Source organism: Myripristis murdjan, chromosome 3 (assembly GCF_902150065.1).
Source record: "Myripristis murdjan chromosome 3, fMyrMur1.1, whole genome shotgun sequence".
In the NCBI taxonomy this organism is placed as follows: domain Eukaryota; kingdom Metazoa; phylum Chordata; class Actinopteri; order Holocentriformes; family Holocentridae; genus Myripristis; species Myripristis murdjan.
In genome coordinates this window covers 40,150,618-40,176,694 of record NC_043982.1, presented here as the reverse complement: position 1 = coordinate 40,176,694, position 26,077 = coordinate 40,150,618, and the positions used below count along the sequence as shown (strand labels likewise).

At 38.6% G+C, this 26,077-nt stretch overlaps 3 protein-coding genes and 1 long non-coding RNA gene across 4 annotated transcripts; 3 read left to right on the top strand and 1 right to left on the bottom strand.

Annotated features, from left to right (window-relative positions):
• Nucleotides 1-525: 525 nt before the first annotated feature.
• Nucleotides 526-3,224, bottom strand: LOC115357081 (uncharacterized). Its single transcript, XR_003928070.1, has 4 exons — nucleotides 3,190-3,224; nucleotides 1,970-2,066; nucleotides 1,831-1,868; nucleotides 526-1,372 (listed from the first exon to the last, which is right to left on the bottom strand). It is a non-coding gene; the product is annotated as an uncharacterized LOC115357081 (long non-coding RNA).
• Nucleotides 3,225-5,237: 2,013 nt separating this feature from the next.
• On the top strand, nucleotides 5,238-8,998 carry LOC115357080 (retinal cone rhodopsin-sensitive cGMP 3',5'-cyclic phosphodiesterase subunit gamma-like). Its single transcript, XM_030048433.1, has 4 exons — nucleotides 5,238-5,334; nucleotides 7,462-7,573; nucleotides 7,777-7,814; nucleotides 8,150-8,998. Exons 2-4 carry the CDS (start codon nucleotides 7,470-7,472, stop codon nucleotides 8,224-8,226), a joined length of 219 nt encoding a protein of 72 aa, XP_029904293.1. The 5' UTR covers nucleotides 5,238-5,334; nucleotides 7,462-7,469; the 3' UTR covers nucleotides 8,227-8,998.
• A 5,201-nt stretch (nucleotides 8,999-14,199) lies between these two features.
• On the top strand, nucleotides 14,200-19,281 carry LOC115357079 (guanylyl cyclase-activating protein 2-like). The gene is made up of 4 exons (XM_030048432.1): nucleotides 14,200-14,527; nucleotides 14,613-14,762; nucleotides 15,453-15,549; nucleotides 18,264-19,281. The coding sequence occupies exons 1-4, from the start codon at nucleotides 14,333-14,335 to the stop codon at nucleotides 18,383-18,385; spliced, it is 564 nt and encodes a 187-aa protein (XP_029904292.1). The 5' UTR covers nucleotides 14,200-14,332; the 3' UTR covers nucleotides 18,386-19,281.
• A 3,205-nt stretch (nucleotides 19,282-22,486) lies between these two features.
• On the top strand, nucleotides 22,487-25,497 carry LOC115357078 (guanylyl cyclase-activating protein 2-like). Its single transcript, XM_030048430.1, has 4 exons — nucleotides 22,487-22,687; nucleotides 23,059-23,208; nucleotides 25,024-25,123; nucleotides 25,366-25,497. The coding sequence occupies exons 1-4, from the start codon at nucleotides 22,487-22,489 to the stop codon at nucleotides 25,485-25,487; spliced, it is 573 nt and encodes a 190-aa protein (XP_029904290.1). The 3' UTR covers nucleotides 25,488-25,497.
• Nucleotides 25,498-26,077: the final 580 nt, after the last annotated feature.

Below are 26,077 nucleotides of genomic sequence, written 5' to 3'. Positions count from 1 at the left end.
ATTTATTGTTTTACACATTGCATGATGCAGATATATTTGTATTTGTATTTGTATTTGTATATATATATTTTTTTTGTTATTATTATCATTCAGTTTAGACTATGCTTTAAGAAACATTTGTATTTAATATCCGATTGCTTTCTGAGTGTCTGGGCTGATTGTCCCAAGAAAGAAAGAGAGAAAGAAAGAAAGAAAGAAAAAGGAAAGAAAGTCAGTCTCTCAGTTCTTTTGTAATAGAGTCTGTGGTTATTCATTGTGAAAGAGCCTGACTTGCACCGTCTGCCCTGTAAAGCGCTCTGGTTGGAAACCTGGAGCTCAAAAGAAAAAAAAAAAAAAAAAAAAAAGAATCTGCTGAGCCGTGCACATCTCACCATTTTTACAGAGGAAGTTCAGGAGAAGATGTGAAAAATGACTCTGATTACCAACAAACTGTGTCTTTAATGGGTTTTATTTACGGAAAATAAATGCCTCAAAAAAATAAATGCAAACACCCATTGCCACTACACAGATATGACAGAGCAGGATACAAATTACCAAGGCCGTCCTGAAAGAATTACAGCAGACAGTATGAGTGTGAGAAAAAAGCCACAGGTCATTCATCTACAGTTTCAGCTTCAACACTTCCACCTTGATGAGACTCTGTTTTGAGGTAGCAGTCAGGATTTATTTTTCTACTTTGTTATTAATGTTTGTGAGTGTGAAACCACGTCCTGAAAAGACTGCAGTGATGCTATTTTGGTCTCCATGCAAAAAAAATAAAAAATAAATAAAATAAAAATATAACCTTGGCAACGAATACAACCATGATGTGAAATGAATACTATTTTATTTTACAATTTACAATGTAATGTCAAACCTTGAAGGCCCCATATTACAGAAATTCAAGTTTAATGTTGGCAAATGTATCTACCGAAGCCACTGGGAAAAAAAGAAAAGAAAAAAAAGAAAGAAAAAAGATATTTTCGCGTGGTTAAAGTTCTGGCATTTACAGAAATCTGAGGTTTTTGTGCAGGCAGTTTCAGGCTGATTTCATTTGCAAAACATGAAAAAAATGTGACCCTCTTCCAGAGCCACAGATGTTTTGAAAACAAAACCATAAAAAAAAGAGTAATATGGAGCTTTTAAGGTCAAACAGATTCATACGGAGCCGTAAAGATATGATGATGATGTTCCTTCATTAATTCTCTCCACTGTACGTTTGATATAAGTTAAATAAATATATGAAGCTACTCCAAGACTCATCACACTTTATACAAGGAAGATGTGTTTCGTGCAGGAGGGTCGGTCCAGCAGGTCTAGATGATGCCGAACTGCGTCAGCTCATTCAGCTCCATGTCGCCAAACTCCTCCCAGGGGCAGACCAGGTCCGCTCCTAGAGCGGGCAGGAGAGAAGACAGCAGGAATAATGTGGGACTCAGTGAGCGAGAGACAGAAATAATGTGATTATTCACACACGGCTGAAGAGTCTGGAGCCAGAGGAGCAAAAATGGGTCTTTGACAAAGTTTACCAAAAATCGACCAAACTGTGTTTTACTGTTATAAACACCATTATTACTTTTAGTAGTGGTAGTAGTTTGAATTTTATCATGAAAATTTTGCAAATTGCAACCGTGGAGGTCTGTGTTTATGTCATGATTTCACTGGGATGGGAAATTCTTCATGGTACAGGAATCTCCAAATAATTAAATACTTACATTACACATCTAAAAAGAATGTTAACTGGATAAATAGGTTTGGTTTTTTTTTTGTTTTTTTTAATCCCAAATCCCAGTTTTGCCCTCCTGGCTCCAAGCCCTCGAACTAAAACTACAACTGTAAAATCAGTCATACCTCCGAAGCTGCCCTTGCCTGGTGGGGCGCTGTTGAACCTGTTGCATTAAATATACATGATTGGTTGATGGCATAAATACAGTCTTAACTATATGTGTTGTGTATAATTGTGGTTTTCTAATAACTAAGGAAGGCTCACCCCTTCTTCCCTCCAGCTTTGGGAGCGGCACTATTGAACTGCCGGCCCTCCTTGGGCTTTGGAGGAGCGGATTTGCCTGCTGCTGCTGTGTCCATTTCTGCAGGGGAGCGAACAAACGGTGCGTTGAGCCAGTCCGTCACATCATGCACAACAAGGCGGTGAGTAGCAAAAACTCCCCTAGACTATGCATCTCACACTAAACAATGCCACAGAGAGAACACACAACACCGAGACCGGCAGAAGACGCAGGGAGAAAGAGTCACGAGATTTGTGTCCAATTCATGTTCTCGTTACAAGATCTTCTCATAATCAGCATCAGCAGCATGTAAAGCGCTTCAGAGTTAAAGCTCATTTCGCAAAATGTAGCCAGACTGAGCTGAGCTTTCCTATAATCAGAATTAGTTGATCGGAATAAGTTTGTTTCAACAGTTTGAAACCATTTTAACCCATTTTTTTCCAAGTATGTCAGGTCTTTCTCCTTGTTTCTCCTTCTAGAGCACTTGCAGGTGGGCAGACAGGGTAAGCAGTGTTACAATGCCAGAATAAAAAAAAAAAAATGCTGAACAAGAACCGGCTGAAGTTCCTGGTGTCTTAGACTTTTGTATAAAAAAAGTCATAGGTCGAGCCTTAGTCTACATAAAGAATGTGAGTCTTAAATCAGTTCGCTGAAGTGGGTATAACACTGCTTTTTGCCACGTGTCTTACCCACGACACTACCTTGCCTCTATCTTTGACTGTCTGCTGCTTACCCAGAGGCGAGGCCCAGTGTACGTGCCTACCCGCCATTTCTGAACTGGAAGGCAAATGGACTCATAAATACAGGCAGACAGTGAAAAGTTTGAACACCACCCCAGTAATCGTGCCCTCAGCCATGATTGTCAGCAGCCAATCAGTCGCTCATGAGATAAAAACGGATAAAGGACAATAGCTTAATAATAAGACTCATATTCCTTATGTTGGCCATTTTTTTGATAATCGGAGAAGATGCCAGGAGAACAGAAAGTTTCCATGACTGCCATCTCTTGTTGGTGCTGCAGAAACGGCTTCCTCCAGGAAAACACTTTATGAATCTCCCAGCAACAATCTCCCTCAGTGTTGCCTTCCCATCACAATATCGAGGTCGTGAGATCAATCAATCAATTATCCGTCGATAGCCATTTGCTCAAACCATGCAGTTAGTTACAGGACAACGTTATTAAAACAAAAAGTGTCTCTCTTACCGTAGGTTTCAGTCTGCTGACTCGTCTGGTGAAGAATGTCTCAAAGTCTGTGTCTTCCGTACCTCCACCCCTGCTTTATATGCCCTGAAGCCCAGTTATAATCCAATCACTGGCAATAGCTGGCCTGAGGAGAGAGGCACAAGTGTATTTTAAGACAGACTTATGAGTAAGCCTCATTAGGTGAATGCAAATGTGTGTTTGTTATGACACCCTCAACCAAAGATGCTCTTATCTTTGCACTGATCTTCTGTTCCCGGCCTCCATCCAGAACAAAACATCTCAGTTGTATAATGTTATCGCGTATGCGTCCTATCAATAACTATCGTACAAGCTGAACAGTTCATACGATTAACGTCTGACGTTTTATTCGATGACGAATGTTAGCGCTGTAACAGAGCGAATCGAAACGGCCATTTCTTTTATGGTGCAAATTTCAAATTAATTTGATTCTAATCAACGCATGCCTAATAATTGAAGTGTTCATTTGTTGGAGAAAAAGACATTGATTCTTCTGATAAATGTTTCTACATTTGTGATAGTGCATTAAAATAAAATGCAAAGTTTATAATAACGTTCCATAACAAATTAGTCATGATATATTCATAAATATTTAACAGATTATCATTCTTACGTTTGTGAAGTTGTTATAAATATGGTTAGGTAAAGGGTTAGGTTTAAGCTTTCTAATGTATGTACAAATATTTCAGTCCATTTTTTAAAATATTTACAAGAAGTTAACATTTATAAATAAAGCAATCATCATTTGTATGCTTACTTATTTGTAAATAGTTAACATATATTTATTAATACATTTGTAACTTGTTTATTAAGATTATCTAGTTGTTTTATGTATGTTTTTAGCCTTGTGTGCTTAATGTGTGATGCATGTTTACCAAACCTTTTATGTACACAAAGACAAATGTGTGTGCAAACAAACAATAGAGATATGTAATCTAACCTAACCAACAAACATTTACAATTTTTAAATACTTATAAATAACTTGTAAGGAACATTATTATGAAGAGTTTGCAACTTTGGATATTAGCTATAATTAAATAATACTGAAAAGATTCAGCCAGCAGCAAAAGACAGACATATTAATTGAGTTTATGATGTACAAATGTAAGTCTGTAAAAATGTTTAATTAAATAGGGTTGAATTTGATGCATTGATATTAAATGTATATCTCCACTTGTTTGGCTAACTGAGAGTCCACCACTGTACATACAGGACATGAAATATGAGGAATGTTTTTCTGCAGCAGGTTTTTCTCCAGTCTTTTGTCTGTATTTCACACTCACATGCAGATTTCTTGTTGTTACATTAGCAAACTCATGAGAGCACTAAACATATTGTACATTTCCAGATGCTTAAGGAAAGACTGGAGTGCACAGAATGTGCGTGCGATGATGCCAATGATGTGAACACACATTATTTTACATTTCCATCTCTTCGAGTGTGTGTTTTGACTGAAACGCGTCACCACGAAGCCCTGACGTTGAGGTTAATTTGGCCCTCGCTGTCCCGTTCCGAGGGAAATCGGGCTCGTGTGGATTTTGTAATACAGTTTTGTAAAACAATTAAAGGAGATGTACTGATGACAGTTATACCATATAAACCATATTCACTTGACCTGAGTCTGATGATGTCAGAGCTGAACCCAGTTCCCCCTCGGGGATCAATAAAGTATTTCTGATTGTGATTCTGAAGTCATGCCATGTTTAGTCGCTGTTTGTGTACAAGTTTGTCTACATAACTGTTTCAAAATGAGGCTGCGCTGTTGGCCTGTTGGTATGAGAAACATAACTCGGTGTTAAATTAAGCCCAAACACAACTGTGATAATCTCTGACTTATGAAGCTTAATTATAGAAGTACACTCAAAATATCCCTCAGCTCCCGCAGGTCTGCTGACTGCTGTGCTGTGGCCAAGAACCAAGACGGGGAGGGGTGGGGGGAGGTGTGTGTGTGTGGGGGGGTGTCTAAGCCGAGCTTATAAAGAACAGGTGACGGGACAAGAGAGACAGAGAATAGAGAGAGACTGCAAAAAGAGAGAGGACTCCGTCTTTGTTTTGCATCTCCTTTGTTTGTTCTCTGCAAAGAGAAATTTTGTTTTGCTTCTTAAATCCGCACAGCGACAAAACAAGTAAGTGCATCTTATTTCTGACATTTAATGAGCTCTGCTTTGCATTTCTTGTTTTTTGTTTTTCAGATTTCTACACAAAGCATAGGTTAATGTTATTTCCTTTGCATCTGCACATTTGCACTGTCTTGTTAAAATGTATCCATACCTTCACCATATTCAAATTAACTATCATTTGTGAATGTGGGTTTTGATCATTGTGAGAAATTATAAATGTTGAAAATGAGTGATAATATTACAGAAATACAACTTTTGTGTGACTTTTAAGCTGTATTGATTTGTAGCCATAAATGCTCTCCATGGTGATTTAAATCTTTCTTCAACATTCACCTGTTGCGGAGAAATTTACATCACAAACCATTGCACTTTTAAGTTCTTAGTTTCCATACTCAGATATGGATTATTATTATTATTATTATTTGCATCTTTTGTCTGAAACTTTGCAAAACTAATAATATAAACTGAAAAACGTACAGTCGTCCACACAGAGCCAGGACAGTTTCTTGGTTTCTGAAAAGTTGATATCATGGAGATACAAGGTTCTGGTTCTCTTTGGGCAAATTGAATCGTAGGCAACTGGACTTGTATTTGTCTTAGGAAGACGTTTCGCCTCTTATCCAAGGGGCTTCATCAGATCATGTGCATCAGTCTTTCTAGTCCGCACTAACGAAAAGACCGATGCGCATGAACTGATGAAGCCCCTTGGATAAGAGGTGAAACGTCTTCCTAAGACAAATACAAGTCCAGTTGCCTACGATTCAATTTGCCCAAAGAGAACGATGACCTGGATAAATGAGAATATCCATAGACAAGGTTCTGGTTGGACAGCAGTGATACATTCACTTATCACGATCCTGATTAGGATTAGCGAGTGCAGAAAATGGATGGATGGATCTTCCCCTTAAATCCCTTTAAATTAAATTGACAAGACATGAGAGCAGCTGGATGCTAAGTCAAACGTCTCTAACATCACCTCTGATCATAAATATTAAATTTACAGTCATGTATCGTCATTATATTCACAATATGAGGCTAATGTCTGTGATTGTATACATTGTGGTATTGTGATATGTCACAAATGTTGTTTTAAAGGGTGTATGACACTAAAGGGATGCAGTTTGAACATATTTGACTGTTCTAGCTTTTCTGTTATTTTCCTCCACCTGCTTGGTCATTACGTCAACATGACTAATTGTTATATATCAAAAATGTATTGCATGTAAATATTTTACAAAAGCACCAGTAGGCACCCATTCATTATTGCTGCAATATTGATATCAATGTATTTGGTTAAAGACATCATTATATTTCATTGTGTTTGCATCCTCCAGCCCTAATTATGTTTCCTCTACGGTCTAATTTGCTTACAAGATTGGTCAAAATTTGAGCATATAATACTTTTTATTGACTCTGCAAAATATATTTTACTAAATGTAATTCAAAAACCTTCCCAGAGCAGTGTCTGTGCTTGGCATTAGGTTATGAATTCAACTTATGATCTTAGTTTGACATAATTCCCTTTTGTGTCCCATCTTTTCTCACTCCGGTAATGGAGAAGATGACCCACTCAAGATGAGCCAGATTAGTTTATTCCTGACCCAGTCACGATGTTCAGCAGCTAAATATGCAGAATATTAGTACTGAAAAATAGAATATAATCCTTGCCGTAATCCAGCCTCACCCCAGAACATGAGATGGATCATTGGGACCTGGTTTTGGCTGCAGATTTTGATCCTTAAGTGAGTCACACTGATCCTTGACTTATCTAAGGCCCCCTTGTGACTCCTGGAGCAGGCCTATGATTTTAGGATTAACATAAACAGGATTACCATGGTGACAAGTGAGACGATGAGAAGACTGATGAGATCAGGACAGGTGCCTGCCTAGTTAAAAATAACAATTACATAAAGAAATAAGTCTGAAAAACCCTAAGAGGATAGAATATGAGAGTATGAACAGAGGCACAAAGAGGAAGTGTGTATGCTGGAGGGGAGTAGGTGTGTGTGGGAGGGTGTTGTGGAGGCAGGCGATCCATCTCCGTTTTTAAAACATTATCTACTGAAACAATTATGTTGACTGAAGAAAACATTTCTTACTCTCTCTTTTCTTTTGTTTCTTTGTGACGAAAAGCCTCAAACATGAACGCAGGAGCAAAAGACGGCGCCAAGGCTGCTCCTCCCAAGTTCAAGCAGAAGGAGGCCAGGCAGTTCAAGAGCAAGGCTCCTAAAGCTGGACAGAAGGGGTGAGAAAAACAACACCTTGTCCCATTCCTTTGCTTTTATCTTCCGATTTGCCACAGTTTTCATACTCCTCACTCAGCACATTTAAAAAGAAACCATCTCTCCTCAAAGTGTGAAAAAATAAATGAGTGAAAATTCAGGCTGTAAGGTAAAGTAATGATAACAATATTCCACAACTGTTTCTTGACTTTTTCCTTTCTCTTAGATTCGACAACGATGTTCCAGGGATGGATGGTCTTGGAGGTAAATATTAGGGTGTGGATACCCGACCCGGGCCTGTCAGGTCGGGTTATTTCAGTGAACAATGATGGACCTATTGTCTGTTTTGGGCAACGTCCTCTGTAGTGCTGTAGTTTACGTGACAACGGTGAAGGCAACACCTAGGCTACTTCAGGTGGTAAATGTAAGCTAGTGATGGAGGCAAAGCAAAATCTCAGGCTCAGGTCGGGTTCGGGCAAGAGTATCCGTCCCCATCTGCACTCTAGTAACCAACAGTTGAAGCCACAGCTTTGAATGTTTAAAAATGTCTCCGTGCACATGTACAAAGTCCAGTAACTATAACGTCATCTCTCCTGCAGACTCGGCGGTGGTCTGCCCCTGGGAGGCGTTCGGCGACATGGAGCTGAATGAACTGGCCCAGTTTGGCATCATCTAGACGTGTTAGGCGGGGTCTCCTGCTCTCGTCCTGGAGGGGTTTCGATTTCGCTCTGTTTCTCTGCTCCGAGCCGATGCTTGATTTCGTCGAGTGAAGCCGCAGCGCAGCAAACACTGTGCATCAGATCTCGATAGCGCCGAGGCCAGGGAGCCCCGCCACAGCCAAACCTCTCTGCTCCTGGTCAAGAAGAAACCTACGACAATATGAAACTCAGTTATTCATCTGAAATTCCCTACCTCTTCGTTACGTTAAGTTTAGTTTTTGTTTAGCCTGTTGATCTATTAAAGGTGCACTACGCAAAATCGCCAAAGGTGAAAACATAGAATAAGCACAACATGTGATGTCTGGGTCTACGTCGGCCTGACTCGCTGATTTCCCATGCTTATCCCATGTTTTATAACAGTCCTCACTTTAATTGACACTCAGCGATTTTTCCCAGTGCATCTTTAATGGGAAACAGATGAGAAAAATGTGTCGTGTGAGGATGGAGTAAATTGATTATCCATAAACAGGAATAAGCTGATTTTATTTTGAAAACTGTGCTCCCTACCTCTGATTACCCATACTATTGAGTCCAGTATGTATTTATTTTATCTAGCCACTTATAATCATGTAACAGTAGACATACACTCATAATGTTATTAGAATAAATTCCAGTATTTATATACTCATTTGTATAAAAGTTATTTTCCGTACTGTCTTTGTTTCATGTTTTTTTCTTCTTCTTCTTCTTCTTTTTTTTAATGATCACAGACTTATAATCTCAACCCTAATCTTTAAACTGTGCTGTGCACCTTCTCATTGTTCCAGGTCTTGCTGGCCTACAGCAGTATGATGCCATTTTAATGTTGTACTACTACAGGATTAGTGCTTTATTACTGTGTGTTTGAGGTTTATGTCAGACTATAGTGCCAGTAACTTAGCTGATGATCCACGCCTCAAACAGGATGCCATTAAAACCTCAAGAGAAATTAAAGGATATCTTTAAATCCATATTTTCTAATTCACATTAAAGGACAATTCAGTATGATGAAAGGAATTCCAGTATTTGAATGTAAGACGTAAAACTTTGCACCTGCATTAATCCATTAAACAGATTTGCTGTATATCATGCTTTCCCTCTAAACTTATTTCAAGCATTTTGGATTCAGCTCAAGTCTTTTCTTCTTGGCATGATTAGCTCTCCCATCGCTCAAGGATCCTCTTCATCAAATTCAAATGTAGCTTTCATTTTACTTTTGTTTGAACGACGATAACCCTCCACCTGAATGCTCCAGTTACAAGCTGCTGAAATCACAGTGAAATTAAGCTTTATGCCTAAGAGCCAGCCTGGCTTGAATCCTATCTACCAGCACACCAAACAGGATTCATTAAATCGAGGCTTTCATCTGACAATGTTCTTCGTCGTCTGCATGTAATAGCCTCTGTTGCTGCTTCAGAAGACCCCGTTTCCTCATTAGATGCAGAGAGTGCCTTTGATCACTGTGAATGGAGATATCTATGGTGTGTTTGCTGCCATATGGGCTTTCACAAACAATCCATCACTATGATCCGAGGTCTTAATGCTAATCCAACAGTGGGATATATCAATATTACATCCATATAATGATGTGGCATTAGTGCTGTCCTTTCTTGGATTTAAAGGTTTCATTACAGAGAAGACATGTAGTTTTGTGACCTTATGAGGCTGTTGTCACTAATGATTGCTGATCAAAAATTTCATGGTGCAAAAGTTTTGTGAAAACACCAAACGGTCATCCCTACAATATCACCACAAATCAAGGCGTTCAGTCCAAAATATTGTGATATTTGATTTTGTTCATGTCACCAGGCCCTTTCCAGCAGCAGCAGTGATGACGGGTCACATGTTCACCACCATTTCCAATGTCTAAGGCTCTCTCGGTGCGGTTGTACTCCCCCCCCCCCCTCCCCGCCTTTTGCTTTATCCCAGCACCAAGTTGTTCAAGCAACACAATCTATAAATCACAATAGATCTCATTTCCACTCACTTTATGGAGATAGCATCTTAATCTTTGCAAAAATCCCAAATAAATCACTACTTGGCTTCAAAAAGAAGAAACAACAGAAACACCAAATGAAACGAAGAAGAACAAGAAAGAGTTAAAGATGTAAAACACAAGCAGTGATAAAGGAAAAGAAAATCTGTGTTAACCAAAAGCAGTGTTAAATTTCAAGTTTATACTGTTTATTGAAAGAAAATGTTTTAACCCTTTGGCGCATAGTGGTCACTACAGTGGACAGCTGTTTTAGAGTCATTTCTCCTAAATGCAATGGTTTCTATGGTGGAATTGCATATCAGCTGTTAGAATGCTCTCTGCTGCTCCCCCCCATTGAGGTTTATGCAGAGACTGTCAGTTCTTCTTGCTGAAAACATATTAATACTAGTATCATGACATAGTAATACCAGTCCTGCATCCTCAAAGAAGTATGGAGACTCACAAAAGTGTTCATGCCCTAAGAAGAGTAAAAACACATCAGAAAAAAACTCTTGACTCAGGCTTTCATAATTCATGCATCAAAGGGTTAATTATTGCAATGCTTTGAAGTGGCATGAAGTAATCTGTGGCCTTTATCAGCCTCTGCTGGTGACAAGTGCAAACTGCAAGAGTATCAGCAGAGCTTATCTCCTCCTGCACTTTGGCACAGTCCTGTCAGTCTTAATCCTCATAATCAAGATGACTCTTCTTCCCAGGATAGAGTTTCTAAACCTTTTTCAGCCCCATGTGGATTTTAGAGGAAGTTACAGTTGGTCATTCAGTTCCTCTGGGAAAACATCAATACCTTTACAATGCAAAGGAACATTTCCTCAAACAGCATCAGCATCTCAAAGTCTGAATGGTCCTGCTGGTGCTTCATGTGGTTCTTCATCCAAAAGCAGAGTTCAAGGCAGGTATCTGTCTCATGAAAACCTGTTGCAAAAAAAAATCACAGTTCACCTCTATAATTTATCAGGCTTAATGTATTTGGGCACATACTGTAGTTGCAGACCAAGAAACCCTATTATGTTCTCACTACGGAATAAAAAATGTGTGACCAACCTCACAGACATTGTTGAGCAGAAGGGAGTTCAAAAATCTGCAGAGCACAATTTAATTTCCCAGTTCAACTTTATTCTTTTTCTATTGCCAGCTACTGTACACGCAGCAGAGGGAGCCCAGAGTCATATCAGTTATAGTGGAATGCATTTATTCAAATGAGATGTTTGCAGGGGCTGGATTATTTTTTGCTAATGTTAATATGACCCGAGTTGACACATCCACTGCATAAATGTGTTAGGCAAGTGTGTGGATATAAAACAGCTGCTAATAAATGCAGTAACTTAATTACTGACTCAGCAGCATGGCTGTCCATGTTTACCATATGATGATGATTATAAATAGGCCAATATTGTAGCTGCAGTTTAATTGGCAGGTGTTTCATCTGAAGAGGAGGGTTGTTACTGCACCTGATGGATCAGAGAAGAGCTGAGGATTTTCATGTAGATATGGGCTGAAGAAAAGCCTTTCGCTAAATGTTCACTATTCATAGAACAAAGAGGAATAAATACCACATGGGTCTGCAGTGCACTGAGCTGACTGTTAATCTCAACTCAGCTCAACTCAACTTTATTTATGCAGCACCTCCCATACAAACATGGAGCCCAAAGTTCTTTGCAAGATTAAAAGAACGCAAGGGTAAAAATAAAAATATGAAAACCAATGAAAAACTCCAACTATACTCAATAAAAGCTAGATTGAAATGACAGATGTTTAGTTTCCTTGTTTAGTTTCCTGTATTTCCATTTAAAGCTTTATAACTGGGTTCTCCCAATGGGCCCAGACTGGACCAGCAGGCATTGTGGGTTACTCCCCCTTAAGTGCAAAAAAAAAAAAAAAAAAGAAAGAAAGAAAGAAAGAAAGAAAGAAAGAAAGAAAAGAAAGAAAAAAAAAACTCTATTTTTCCTTTCACAGAGCTGAAGTTATATCTGAGGCAGCAGATCCACGGCAAAGGTTACTACCACAATTATCGCTCCTTGTTTATAACCTGATTAAGTCCTAGAGGAACTCTGTGGTTGTGTAATGAAGAACAATTTTTTCAAAGTTTGTAAAGTTTTGTGACTGTTTGTCTGTGATGTCCATGTGATGTATGTGTGTGTGTGTGTGTGTGTGTGTGTGTTTTGCACCCAAATAGTGTAGAAATCATGTTATGCATATTTCTTGACATAAATTGCGATGGGTGACTTTGGATGTAATTGTTCATAATATGTTTCAAACATCAACAATCAACAGTCTCAGAAAATAAAGCAGCTTGTCAGTGGGGCAGCACCTTCTAATGTTCAACTTTCGTGCCCTTGTTCCCTTGTGGTTTGTACCTTATAGAGAGCAGTCTTGTTCCTATATCATAACTACAATATTGACTGGATGACTGTATTACATATTTTTCATATCCAAAAAAAAAAATTTAAAAAAAAAATTACAAAATACAAAATACAAACTTACTTAATTTCATGGCTCCTCTCCCATTGCCTATAAGATAAAATCTACCTTAATTAATATTTTAAATTATTTATTTATTTATTTATTTATTCATTCATTCATGGTATTTGACCTAACAAACACAGTCTCCCTATGTAATACCTTAACATTCAGAGGAAATGGTACATATATATGGACAAAAGTGCTGGGCCACAGCTCTTAATCAGTGAATTCAGGTGTTTCATTCAGTCCCATTGCCACAGGTGTATAAAATCCAGCAGCTAGCCATGCAGTCTGCCTTTACAAACATTGCAGAGCTCCAAGCCTCCTCTGGCATTAACATCAGCACAGAAACTGAGCACTGGGAGCTTCATGGCATGGGTTCCCATGGCCGAGCAGCCGCATGCAAGCCTTACATCACTGAGCACAACGCCAAGTGTTGGAGGGAGCAGTGTAAAGCACACTGCCGCCAGACTCTGGAGCGGTGGAAACGTGTTCTGTGGAGCGACCAAGCACACTTCTCTATGTGGCGGTCTGATGGAGTCTGGGTTTGGTGAACGTCAGGAGAACGTTCCCTGCCTGACTGCATTGTGCCGATTGTGCAGTTTGCTGGAGGAGGGATAACGCTGTGGGCTGGTGTTTCTGGGCTCGGCCTCGGCCCCTCAGCTCCACTGAAGGGAAATCTGAACACTTCAGCTCACCGAGACATTTTGGACAATTCTCTGCTTCCAGCTTTGTGGGACCAGTTTGGGGAAGGAAGGCCCTTTCCTGTCCCAGCATGACTGAGCCCCAGTGCACAGAGCAGCTCCATAAAGGCGTGGCCGGCTGAGTTTGGTGTGGAAGAACTTGAGCGGCCCGCACAGAGCCCCGACCTCAACCCCATCCAACACCTTTGGGATCAACTAGAACGGAGACTGTGAGCCGGGCCCTCTGGTCCAACATCAGTGGGCAAAATTTCCCCCAGACACACTCCAAAATCTGTTAGAAAGCCTTCCCAGAAGAGTGGAAGCTGTTTTAGCTGCAAAGGGAGGACCAACTCCATATTAATCCCAATGGATTTAGAATGGGAGGTCAGAAAAGCTCCTGTAGGTGTTTTGTCCATATGCAGTAGGGTAAATGTACCTTTTACTACTAGGGAACATATATAGACTACGACTGTACCCCTGTTTGTGAAAGTGTATGAAGTCAGTGTTACAGATTGTTGTTAAGAGAAGAAAGCTGTTCCTCATGATGTCTAATCAGGCCATCCACTTTTTATGGAGGGATAACCTCTATAGTTAAATTTGCCATTTGCTATTTAAATAGCCCCTACAGTAAACCAGGTATAAGATAATTGTCTGGTTTTGGCTCTGATCTGATGATTGCTTTGCCAGATTATCAGACCTAGCTCAAGTGATTAACAAGCTAATGAGCTTGAACTCTTCCTAACCTGCCGTCTTCTCTCTGCCCACAGAGAGAGTCAGCCCTGCAAATCCACTCAGTTCAGTGCGATGGGACTGTGTGAGCGGTTGCTTCGGTAGCCCGCACACAGTAGCCAAACGTTTTATTTATATAAAATAGATTGAAAATTGACTTTTTTGGTTTAATTATCACATTACAAAGGATTTTTTGTCTTCAAGGCACCTGGAGCCATGGGGCAGGAAGAGAGCCACAACGAGGAGATGAATCCAGCTCAGATTCAGGAACTGTGCATCATTTTCATGAAGGAGTGCCCGAGCGGTGCTCTACACCTCCACGAGTTGAAGCGGATCTTCGGGGTGGCGAGCAGCTCGGAGGAGGAGTCCCTCTACATTGAGACAATATTCCGCTCCTTTGACACAAACCGGGTAAATGAAAGCCACTTGTATTTTTGTATTTCATATTAACCTAAAGTTGGAAACTCCACTGAATAACAATATGGATTCCTTGCAGGATAACAGACTGGATTTCCTGGAGTATGTGGCAGCGTTGAATCTGGTGTTGCGGGGAAACCTGGAGGACAGGCTCAAGTGGTCCTTCAAAGTGTACGACAGAGATGGAAACGGCAGGTTGGACAAGCAGGAGGTGAAACACATCATACGGGTAAGAACAAAGTTTCATGTCAGATTTCTTTATTTTAAAAAAAAGGGAACGGCTCACTTGAAATGATGAAGGAATATAATCCAGCGACATGTTAACTTTTTAAGGACACCAGGTTTCATAACACAAAATGTTCTCAAGGCAGATTACTGTAGGCTGTTACTGTACTGGTGACCAGGCTTAGGCTGAGGTGTTACGTATTACACACTGGCTCGTTATTGGATGAGGGGGTCAGTGGTTTGTGTTATTCTTGAAGTAAGAAAATCTTCACCTTAAGCTGCTATTTTAAAGCACCTAAAATTAGCCCGCTGTCCCAATGATCTGATTTACTTGCCAAGTTCTGGAATATGTGTTACCTAATGGCAAATGCTCTAATTGCATTCTTTGACTCAAATATGACCCTATAATGAAGTGTTACTTCATTATAGGGTCATATTTGGGATCTTCCGGACAAATTATCAGTACTTTAGAGTTATTTTTACTTCTCTGTGAGGCCTCTGTCTTTCACCTAAACCTGAACTCCTTTATCCATACTAGTGAAGATATTTTAGGAGTTATATCAGTAGTGTTGGGGAAAATTGGGGGGAAAAAAGGCTTGAACTGATGCTGATATGCCGTGATGTCTTCATCTGTATCTTTAAAAAGCCCATAACAATAGAGATACTACAGGTAAATTTCATGTATCATCCACAGATCCTTTGCAAAATCAAGGTCCAGCGGAGTAACATGGATATGACCCCGAACGAAGTCTGTGACCGAATCTTTGAGCTGGTGGACCAGAACAAGGATGGTGAGAAAATATCCATAAAAGTGTCATACAAAATGGGATTTTTTTAATTGATTATCTGTTTCTGCTGACAGACAACTGCTAAAAAGTACACTCAATATTTCTAAACCACAGGGTATGGGAATATTAATATTAAGGCCCTCTCGGCGTCTGTGTAATAAATACTCAAAAATCAGAAAAAAAAAAAATATTGTTAAATCTTTGAATACACCCTGCCTAATTTTGAGCAATTCAGAATCACCAACATTTTTAAAATAAAACAAATGGTGTTTTGTTGAATTCGATTCAGATTTTGGCTGAATACTCCCAATTTATTTAACATTCACAGTGTTGGTGATGTTATGGGAGAAGCAGGAGACATTTTTTAAATCAGTTTGTTCTGTTTCTCAGAGTTTTCTCATAGCAAAGAACCTCAAATTCCTAATATCAAATTTTTAGAAAAAAAAATCCATTAAGGCAAAGAGACGAAAAGTATGAACTGTGTGCTCTAGAAAAATATTAGTCAACATAAATGAAATAAATAATCAAATAGTAAATAGTTTAATTTTGTTTTTGTTTTTTTGTTTTTTGTTAAACTGAGGAAATATATGACAGTAAATATAAGACATGACATACATATGAAAGTTAAATTAATTAAAAAGAAAAAAACACTGCAATACCAAAAGGACACACCATCAGTGCTCACATAATGACCAAAAAATTCTTTCAAATGACCAGAAAACTTTATAAAACAGTCTTTTCCCATCAAGACTGAATGAACTGAAGCGAACACCAACTCAGTGACTTTTTTAATGTTTGTAATGGCCACTTATGAAGAGTCGACTTTAACGAGTCCTTGCTGGCCGTTATTGCTGAGCCTTGCCTGCCAGTTTTGTGATGAGCTCAAAGTCTAACAAAAGGATTGCAAAAGGATTACATGGAGGAGTTTGGTGTTGACATAATTTATTAGGGAGTACAGGTGTGAACAGGTGAGGGGTTTGGATGACACAGCTTCAGTCCTGAGCTCATACCAATAAGTTTTCCTCTCCACTCATTTTTAGTGGCAATTTATCTTTTTGTTATTCAACCACGATCAAAACCTTCGTCTTAGACTCCCTTAATTCAATTGCTTCAGTTGCCTAACATTAATCCTATAACTTTAACGTCAAGCTAATTTATCTTTTCACGTAACAAACAGGTGAAACTTGTGTTGGCACATAATCCAATTCACGCCGGAGGAACAAGTAACATGAGTTCAGGACTCTGTGTTGGACCGGTGGGGGTTTTTACTGCTGGACAACAGTCATCATCTGTCTGATAATTTAGTTTTCCTGGTCATATGTTTTAAATCACAGTTGTTATTGCAATCATAAATCAAAAATCACTATCACTTTTTTTATGTGATGGGCAAAGGGTGCATTTTTTTTTTTTCAGATGTTAGTAGGGAGAATGCTGTGATGGTGTATTAGGGCCACAGTAGGGAGAAAAAAATATACAAAGCAGGAGGAATATTACAAGAAAAAAGAGAAAATAAGATCAGAATTTCTGAGATTGAAATCATAAATTTACAAGAAAAAAACTTGAATATTCTCTGAGACTAAAGTGGTAAATTTACGAGAAAAACTCAGAAATTCTGAGATTAAAATAGAAAATTTATGAGAGAAAAAACTTGTGAGATTATAAAGCTTTCTAGTTTAATTAGAAAAAAAAAACACAGACAAATACTTTTTTCTTGGTCCAATAATTTAGTTTTCCTGGTCATACATTTTAAATCACAGTTGTAATTACAATTGTGTGATGGGCAAAGGGTGCAAAAAATTTCAGAGGTTGGTAAGGGGAATTTTACAACGGTGTGTTAGGGCCACTATGGGAGACAAAAAAAAAAAAAAAAAAGAAAAAGAAAAAAAAGAAACTTCTGAGATTAAAGTCAGAAATTCAGTAGAAAAAAACTTGCATATTCTCTGATATTAAAGCGGTAAATTTTCGAAAAAAAAAAAAAAAAAAACTCAGCAAGTCTGAGATTAAAATTGAAAACTGTAAATTTATGAGAAAAAGTTACATAATATAAAGTTTGCAAATTAATGAGAAAAAAACTAGCTTTTTTTTTTTTTCTTCTACTCTGGGATTCAGTCAGAAGGAAATCCTGGTGATTAGAGCCCAGAATCACAATCTTCTCATCAGCATCTGGACTTTGAAGAGATGTTGCCATGACTTGGGCCAGTTCAGAAGAAAACAATCTTGTGATTCTGGGCTAAAATCAGCAGGATTTCCTTGTCACTAAATCCCATGTCAAAGTAGAATTTGATGAGGTGATCAGTTGCAGGCCTGAGACACGGCGAGCAGCAGCGTCTGCAGAGTGTGGCTCACCCAACCTCACACAGTCAACACATGGGGCTCATTAAACCAAAAAGTAAAAGAAAAACTGCTCTTAAATTTCCACTTCTACTCGTAAAACTTGTAAATCTCAGAATTTTCAAGTTTTTTCTCATAAATTCACCACTTTAATCTGTTCACATCACCTATAATTCATCCATAATTTTTTCCCCTTACAATGGCACTAACATGCCGTCATATAATTCAGGTGGCAAGTACTTTTATATGACAAAATCTCAACATATCTGTGTATCTGGTGACAAACCACTGAATTTTTTTTTTTTTTTTGCAGTGTATGTGTTTTTCTATTAACATCTGTGTGTGTGTGTGTGTGTGTGTGTGTGTGTGTGTGTTGTGCCCTGCAGGCCAGATATCTCTGACGGAGTTCATGGAGGGAGCGCAGAAGGATGAATGGCTGATGGACCTGCTCAAGCTGGACGTCAATGCCACCGGCTGGGTCATCCAGAACTGTTGCAAGCTGCCGTGAAGCGGCCCCCGGCTCCGGCTTGGCCCCGCTGCCACCGCCGCTGCCGTCCCCTGACAGAAAACCACATGCCTGGGCTTTCAGAGGCTCACTTTGTCTCCGTGCCGCCTGCTGGCGACCACTTGGTCCCGGGCACGGCGCTCTGGTCCATGGCTTTCTGTAGTTGTGGTTGTGGCTGTGGTCCTGAATGTGTAGCCAAACACAAACACAGCTTTTATCTTTTATCTTCTGGAAACACAACATGAGGTTTTCTTTCACACAAAACTCAGTTAACATGACTTTATAACCATTATTCCTTTATTTATAGTCACATAATAATCATATATATATTTGGCAAAACAAAACAAATCATATACTTCCAATATAAGCAAACAATATAAATTATTATTCAATTCTACTTTGAAGTTTTACATAAAACCTATATAAAATCTATGTATGTATATATCTGTAATTACATCACTCATATTTATTACAATTATGTTATTCCCTTATTTATTCATTGTTAATTATCTATTTATCTATCTATATATTTATCTATTTAACTGAAATTGATATTTAAATTGTTTAATATTAATATTGATATTTGCCATTATATACTTCAAACTGTAGACAGAGAGGTGCCGCTCTTGCTCAGTGCTGACCGGGGTCTAAAGATGATGTGTCATATGTTTCAATATATAGCCTTTAATAAAATGAAATCATTCAGTTTTTACACTGTGAGTACAGGCGGCATGTCTCTTTGTCCACAAGGTAAAAATACTGAAAATGGTTAAATGCTTTGCAGTCAAATATGCAGTTTCACTGCTTGTAGTTGCATGTAAAAATAAGGAACTTCTGGCAGTTAAAGACAAACGTATTTGTGGTGTATTTGTCTGTTCCTGAAGTCTTTGGGTAAAAAACACTACACAGTTCTATCATGCTGTTATATCAAATCAGCTTTTCATTAAAACTGAGGGGTTCAAAGCGTAAAACTTTATTTGATAAGTCCCCAAAACCAGCTGTTGATAAATACATAAAAAGAAACACAAGATGGACTTGACTGGAAACCTGCACATTGAGATTCATTGGCAGAAATCTGTCACTAAGCCTGATGTTTTCCACTTTCCACTGAGACAAAATGCCATTCTTTTTTGTTTGTTTGTTTGTTTGTTTGTTTTATTCACTTATTTGCAAGTGAAATAACTGAGATGATGTTGCAAGGGTAAAGGAAATACTTTGCAATTCGATTGTGTTTCCAAAAAAAAAAAAAATCTTTCTCTGTTTGCTCCCCATTCCTCCACTGTTATGTGCTCTTATGTATTTTATTTCATCATTAAAAGACTTTTTATATATACAAGCCTCATGCTGCTGTTTGTTTTAGTGCCAACTATCTCCTGGTGCGTGGTGATGTGGCGTATGAAGGGATGAGGTGTAAGGGATGAAGAGCAACAACATGGTGGGATCGTCTTTCTTTCTTTCTTTCATTCATTCATTCTTTTCTTTTTCTTTCTTTCTCAAGCATGTCATACACTCATGCTCCACTACATTAAATAGCTATAAATCCTTCACTTTCACAGAGTCTTTTTCAATATATATACTATTATAATGGATAAGATACAAGTAAGAGTGGATATGTATTTAGTGGAGGAATGAAAATGGTTTGTTCTAGGCCTATATCTATGATAAAGGTGGCATTTCACTTAATTAATAAAAGAAAATGAATATTGTTAAGACCTTCTCCCTGTATATGAAAAAACATAGGCAGTCAGTGTTAAAATTGTCTAATTCGTTTACCACTGATATATAACATTACCTTTTGAAATTCATTAAAGCAAACACATAAAAGTACTGAGTTGACCTGAACGTCGCTGAGCTCTACAGGTGTGTTTGCAGAGCAGGTTAGTCCAGAGGTGACGAACAGCTCTGCGCTCACGTTCACACCGCTTGGCATGAAGTGCACATTTCACTTGTTCAATCGGATCCCGCTTGTAATGCTCATTAATTGACTGTTCTCAGGCTTAATCTGCAGGGGCTTAGCCTGCTAAATCCTGGCTGACCCAGGAGGAGCTCAGCTGACAGAGCAGCACCGCACACAAGATCACATAAGATCACAAAAGCTTCATCCAACTTCAGGTGCTGCGAGTTAAAGGGTGTGAAGAAAATTACATACTCATTCTTCAGTAACCATATACCTGCCAATGTTTATCATCAAAATCATCAAACTTTTAATCCATGGTTTGTTCTATATGTGCACACTTACTCTTTGAATTAGCCTGCACTAGCAACATTGTTAGTGTACTGCTTTTTTCCATATTGCAATATTTAAAATGCAGAGAAAGACTATTTCGACTTTTCTGTCTTTTCTTAAGGAATTCCATGACAAGGATAATCTGGACAATACCTTAAGCAGGCAGCAGCGGTTTCTGTGATTGCCTGCACTGTTTGGAATTTCATTTCTTTTCCAATTTCCATTTTTTTTATGACTTATTTTATTTTATTTTTGCTGCCTTTGTGAAGCACTTTGTACAGGGGCGGCGTATATGGGGGAAAAGTTAGGACAATCCAAGGCCCCCCAAAAATAGGTAAAAACTAATATAAAATTATTAAACCATCATCGAGTAAATACATTTTTTTTTTTCCCATGGGGCCCAAAATTCCTGGAGGCGCCCCTGACTTTGTAACATGGATTTTGAGCTCTATAAATAAAGATTATTATAATGATGATTAGTATGATGATGATGATGATGATGATTGTTATTATTACAAAGTAGTCTTTTTTTTTTTGCCACTGGCATGCAAGCCTAAGGATTGTCGTGTTGTTCTGTCTGTCTTTGGGTTTGTTCAGTACTTTACTCTAAGGCAATATATCGACAAATCTTACCATGAAATTTGATGAGCATGTTCATATTCTTGAGAGGATGAACCCTGTCAATGTTGATGACATCATAACCTTTTCTCTAGCACCACCCTCTGGCCAAAATGAACAAAGCCCATCCTCATACTAATGTACATGTGCATTTACTGCTACACAGACCACTCTAAGGCAGGATTTATACTGTTCAACTTTCATGCAGCTAGCTGCAGTTTGCAAAATGAAATGTTCACTGTTGCCACCTCACCAAACCCACAGAGAACATGGTAAATGATGATACATTTAGTTTGCATAATTTCACTTTGACTGACATCCCAGACACCGCTGGTCCAGTTTTGCCGACCCTTGGAGGAATTATTGTTCATGCTGTAACCACGTAATGCTAAATCTCAAACTGTGACATCATTGCTCCACTTATGATGCAGCTTGTCATACTGAAGCTGAGGCTTTTGCATCATTCGTGGGAGACAGCATTTCAGCCGCTGTTTAGGGAAGTTTACTTTAGTTTTGCTTCTTGCCTTAGAAAAATCAAGGAATAAAAAAAAGCCTCTGCTCTAATACTGTGTAAGCTATTGCATGTTAAACACCTTAAATACCTTTGTTTAAATGCAAAATAATAATAATAATAATAATAATAATAATTCCCTCTATGCTCCAATCCTGTTGTGATGCTTGTAAACTTGCAGCCGATCTCCTGAATGTTATCATATTTCATTAACATTCAATTTATTTTGATTTCTGGGTTTTATAATGATGATAATGTTATTATTCCAGCCCATCAGTGGATCAGCAGCCTTACTGGAACAACAGCCAGGCGGGACTTTTACATCACCTTCTGTAATCTTCCTGAGAACCTGGAGGAGCGATCCCACCCTCTTACACCACCGAGCCAAAGGAACCAGAGTCTGCATTCAAACTTTTTGGCACTCAATTGTTTTTGACTCAAGATTTTTTCACTTTGGGAGCGTTTTGGATTGGTTTTGTCATTAGATTTTGGGAAGAAAAACCTTTTATATTGGAAAAGACTGCCATTGTTAAGAGGGATTTGGAGATCACTGCGAGGGCAACGGGATTTTTCCAGCGACTATCTTTACAAGCAGGGCTTAAGTCTGCTGAGCGCACCAGCCATGAGTGCATTAGATAGAGCCCTTGTGAATATTGAGAGCTTATGCTGCACCTAATGTTGCTGCTAATGTTGTATAATTTTTTCATGATCTTCAGATAATTTGTGTGTGTGTGACTGTGTTTGAACTATGGGTCAATCACAGAGTGACACAGACACAGAAGTGGATCTTGAGAACATTCAGGAGCTCTACCGCAAGTTTGCCAGTGAATGTCCGAGTGGAAATCTGCACTTGCATGAATTCAAGAAAATCTTCGGTGTGAACAGTGAATCCTCAGAAGAAGAGACTGCATACGCGGAGAATATTTTCCGATCCTTTGACGTGAATAAGGTATCGTAGCCACAGCCTTAACGTCTCTGAAATGAAGTTTGTCTACTGACATTTCCCATCAGCCCACATTTTCTGTCCATTTAACAAAAATTTTGCACAGACTGACTCAGCTAACATCTGACAGAAATGTAGATCCACAGGCTACTTTACAGGAAAGTGAAGGACACCTTTAACTACTATTTTTCACAGAGGAGGCATTGGGCTGTATGTATTATCAGCGGGTCAGGGGAGGAGTGAAATAACAATAAATTAAATTTAAAGCAGGCAAGGTTTGATATATTAACTACTGCATATTTGAGACCAGTCTCATTATTTAATGTTGCCTGTCGTACTATTCTTTTAATTTAAATCTTCCTACATTTACCTTTCAGGATGGCAAAATAGACTTCATGGAGTATGTGGCTGCCGTGCACCTCGTTCTTCGTGGCAAACTAGTGGACAAATTGAAATGGTCCTTTAAAGTTTTTGACAGTGATGGAAATGGCTGCCTGGACAGACGGGAAGTGAGACTTATTGTCAAAGTAAGTATTCACATTACTCAAGCTCAAGTATTAAAGTTATTCACAATAGTTAAATCCAAAAATGAAGTGCAGTAAATCAGGAATGAGTTTCCATATATGCAAAATTAACTGAGTCACTGACTCACTGATAGATTCTGTAGTCAGTGTATGTATATAATTTATATATTTTTTAATAGTGTGATATAGATTTATTTATTTCACGCTGCAGGATTGTTAAATATAACCTTTAGTCGGTCATCTACAAGTCAGTCAGAGAGAATTGGCCAATCCCCATCTGTCACTGCTCACCTGCTTGCTCTCTGATTGGCTGGTTTTATACTTTCAACTTATGAATTCTGCTTATGCTGAACTCATAATTGTTAAAATTAACAAATCATAAAAACTATCCACAGTTATCGTTGGAGACACATGCTGTTCCTACAGTGTTTTTAATCTTAGTGATTAAAGTGACATTTGGATGGATCGCAGCTCCATGAGCAACTTTTTTTGTTCACATATACAATCTTATTATGGCTCAGTTCCAAGATTTTAATGGGATTTTGGCTTAAGTTGCTACTGTAATACTGCAAGAAAATGTATAACCGCTTTGAATCTTTATTATTTTTATTTATTTAACCTTTATTCAGCAAAAAAGTCCTTTGAGACTACAGAGACCTTGCCCAGATCGCACACCTGCTACAGTTTGAAGGCAATATTACATTTTACACAATGTCAATCTTTCAATTAATTACTCTCAAAGCTGCAGTCGGCAACTTTGCATGTTGGTGACTCCAAATGTGTGAAAAATAAAAAACCTATTGGTGTGAAAAATCTGAACATCAACACCGCAGAATCCTGTAAAGTGGTGTGAATAAGCTGCACAGAGCACATCCAGGTTAATCAACTTGGCCTGACTGCAATGCTTACACCAAATAGCCGAGGACAATTATCTAATGTTGTTAAGTCCAGCATTCACTTGGCACAGTGTTTTAGGACACCGTTTGAACTTCCGTCTCACTCTTTCACTTCCTGCGGGGGCAGATTTGGGCCAATAAGTCGATTTTAGTAAGTTGAACTAGGGGTCTCACCCTGGCAACAATGGCACGTTATTCCTTACTGAAGCACCACTTTGTTAATTATGGTAATAAAACAAGTTTTACCAAATAATAATAAATAATAGCCATGTTTATATTGTATCATTAAATACAGAAATGAAAGAGTAAAGACTTTAAAGTACAGATACAGAAGTGGTAACTAATCACACTGCACCCCTGGTTAAGGAACGTCTTCTTTAAGCAAAACTCAATTTTGGTGACGTGCTGGCTGATATTTTTACCTGGATATGATTTCATCACCATATGAACTCACATGGTATATACTCAGCTGCTCCGTGCTCCTCTGGGCAGCTGATCCACAATACTCTTTATTTGTATCCCTCCATTCACTTCCACTGTAAAACAACTCCCATAATATTAGTTTTAGCACATAAATGAACTCCAACAAAGAGGATTATTACAAGATAAAAAACAATAACTACAGGTACCTATTTTTTCATGCTATGACAAGTAGTAAAGTAGTAAGTAGAAAGTAGTATCAGGTGGTTTCCTCCTGGTGCAAGGTTACTATGCAGACGTTACCTGCAGACGCTATCTGCTGGATATACTTTCCTATTCAAATAGGACAATAACAAGAAGAGAGCCATTTCATTTCCTAAATAAAAAGGAATCAGGACCTGTTTTTTTGACATAATCTGCTTTGTTCAAGCAGCAAAGTTTCAATGCATGTTTCATGACACATCCCTGTTCTTGACTTTACTGTTTTTTCCTCCCTATGTAGATCATCTACAAGTTAAAGAAGCACAACAACCCATTTGTCTCAGAAAATACTCAAGATATCTGTGACAGAATATTTGCACTAGTGGATAAGAATAAAGATGGTAGGTTCCACACATACATGTAGTGCCAATAGACATGAGTGTATGGTTGTAATTGTGCTCAGTGTATGTTTGTTCTACTGTGACACATGTCCTGTCTGCCAATTAATCAGGTCATGTTTCTTATGCTGCCATTGAATTTAGCAAGTTTGATTGGTGTTTTTGAGCAAAATCTGTCCTGATGTTGAGTTTTGAGTATTTGGATTGCTTCTTCACCTTGTCCATCCCTCTTGTGATTTGTCTAGGCCAGATTTCTTTGGAGGAATTCATTGAGGGGGCTGAGAAGGACCCCTGGGTTATGGAGCAACTCAAGCTGGACATTCGACCCTGTAGCTGGTTCCTTGAACACAAGAAAAAGACGCCTTGACTTGTTTGGTGTCACCGCCAAGCATCCACATTGAATACAGTGGCTGATTTGTTGATATTTGTCTGGAACTTCATGGGAATAATCTGCCTTAGTGGATCAACTCTTTGCTTTGTTTACATCTCCAAACTGTGGGCAAGGAGAGTTTCAGGATAATGTCAGTCATTAACTCACAGAGGGAACCTGCGTCTTTCTTTCTTCACCGAATCTTCAATCTCACTGTAGTCTCTTTTTCTCTGAAGGAGGATTTATCATGTTCACCCAATGTGCGCAGAAGAAATTGGCACACATCGTGAGTGAAGAGAGCCTGAGGACTTCTTAAGAGCAAACGGTGACATAACAGAGATCATCTCTCCTCTACTATTTTTGCAAGTGAGAACTGCTGTGTGTGAGATCTGTGGGTGCGATCCCGCCCACCTTGTCTTCTAGGTTCATGTAATCAACATAAACATTTTACATGCAGTAAAAATACACAAAACAACAGTAACCTATACTACTAATAGTCTAAATGTGTGCTTGTTAATACTCACTGCTTTGAAATTTTGCAGTAACAGCCAAGTTCAGTCCATTACAACAGATAAAGATATTCACAC

What these genes read in the sequence shown, in the direction of transcription:
- LOC115357080 (XM_030048433.1), top strand. Translation starts at nt 7,470, where the DNA reads ATGAACGCAGGAGCAAAAGACGGCGCCAAGGCTGCTCCTCCCAAGTTC. An exon ending in CCTAAAGCTGGACAGAAGGG is followed by an intron (nt 7,574 to 7,776) that starts GTGAGAAAAACA and finishes CCTTTCTCTTAG; the next exon opens with ATTCGACAACGATGTTCCAG. An exon ending in AGGGATGGATGGTCTTGGAG is followed by an intron (nt 7,815 to 8,149) that starts GTAAATATTAGG and finishes TCTCTCCTGCAG; the next exon opens with ACTCGGCGGTGGTCTGCCCC.
- LOC115357079 (XM_030048432.1), top strand. Translation starts at nt 14,333, where the DNA reads ATGGGGCAGGAAGAGAGCCACAACGAGGAGATGAATCCAGCTCAGATT. An exon ending in GCTCCTTTGACACAAACCGG is followed by an intron (nt 14,528 to 14,612) that starts GTAAATGAAAGC and finishes GATTCCTTGCAG; the next exon opens with GATAACAGACTGGATTTCCT. An exon ending in GGTGGACCAGAACAAGGATG is followed by an intron (nt 15,550 to 18,263) that starts GTGAGAAAATAT and finishes TGTGCCCTGCAG; the next exon opens with GCCAGATATCTCTGACGGAG.
- LOC115357078 (XM_030048430.1), top strand. Translation starts at nt 22,487, where the DNA reads ATGGGTCAATCACAGAGTGACACAGACACAGAAGTGGATCTTGAGAAC. An exon ending in GATCCTTTGACGTGAATAAG is followed by an intron (nt 22,688 to 23,058) that starts GTATCGTAGCCA and finishes TTTACCTTTCAG; the next exon opens with GATGGCAAAATAGACTTCAT. An exon ending in AGTGGATAAGAATAAAGATG is followed by an intron (nt 25,124 to 25,365) that starts GTAGGTTCCACA and finishes TGATTTGTCTAG; the next exon opens with GCCAGATTTCTTTGGAGGAA.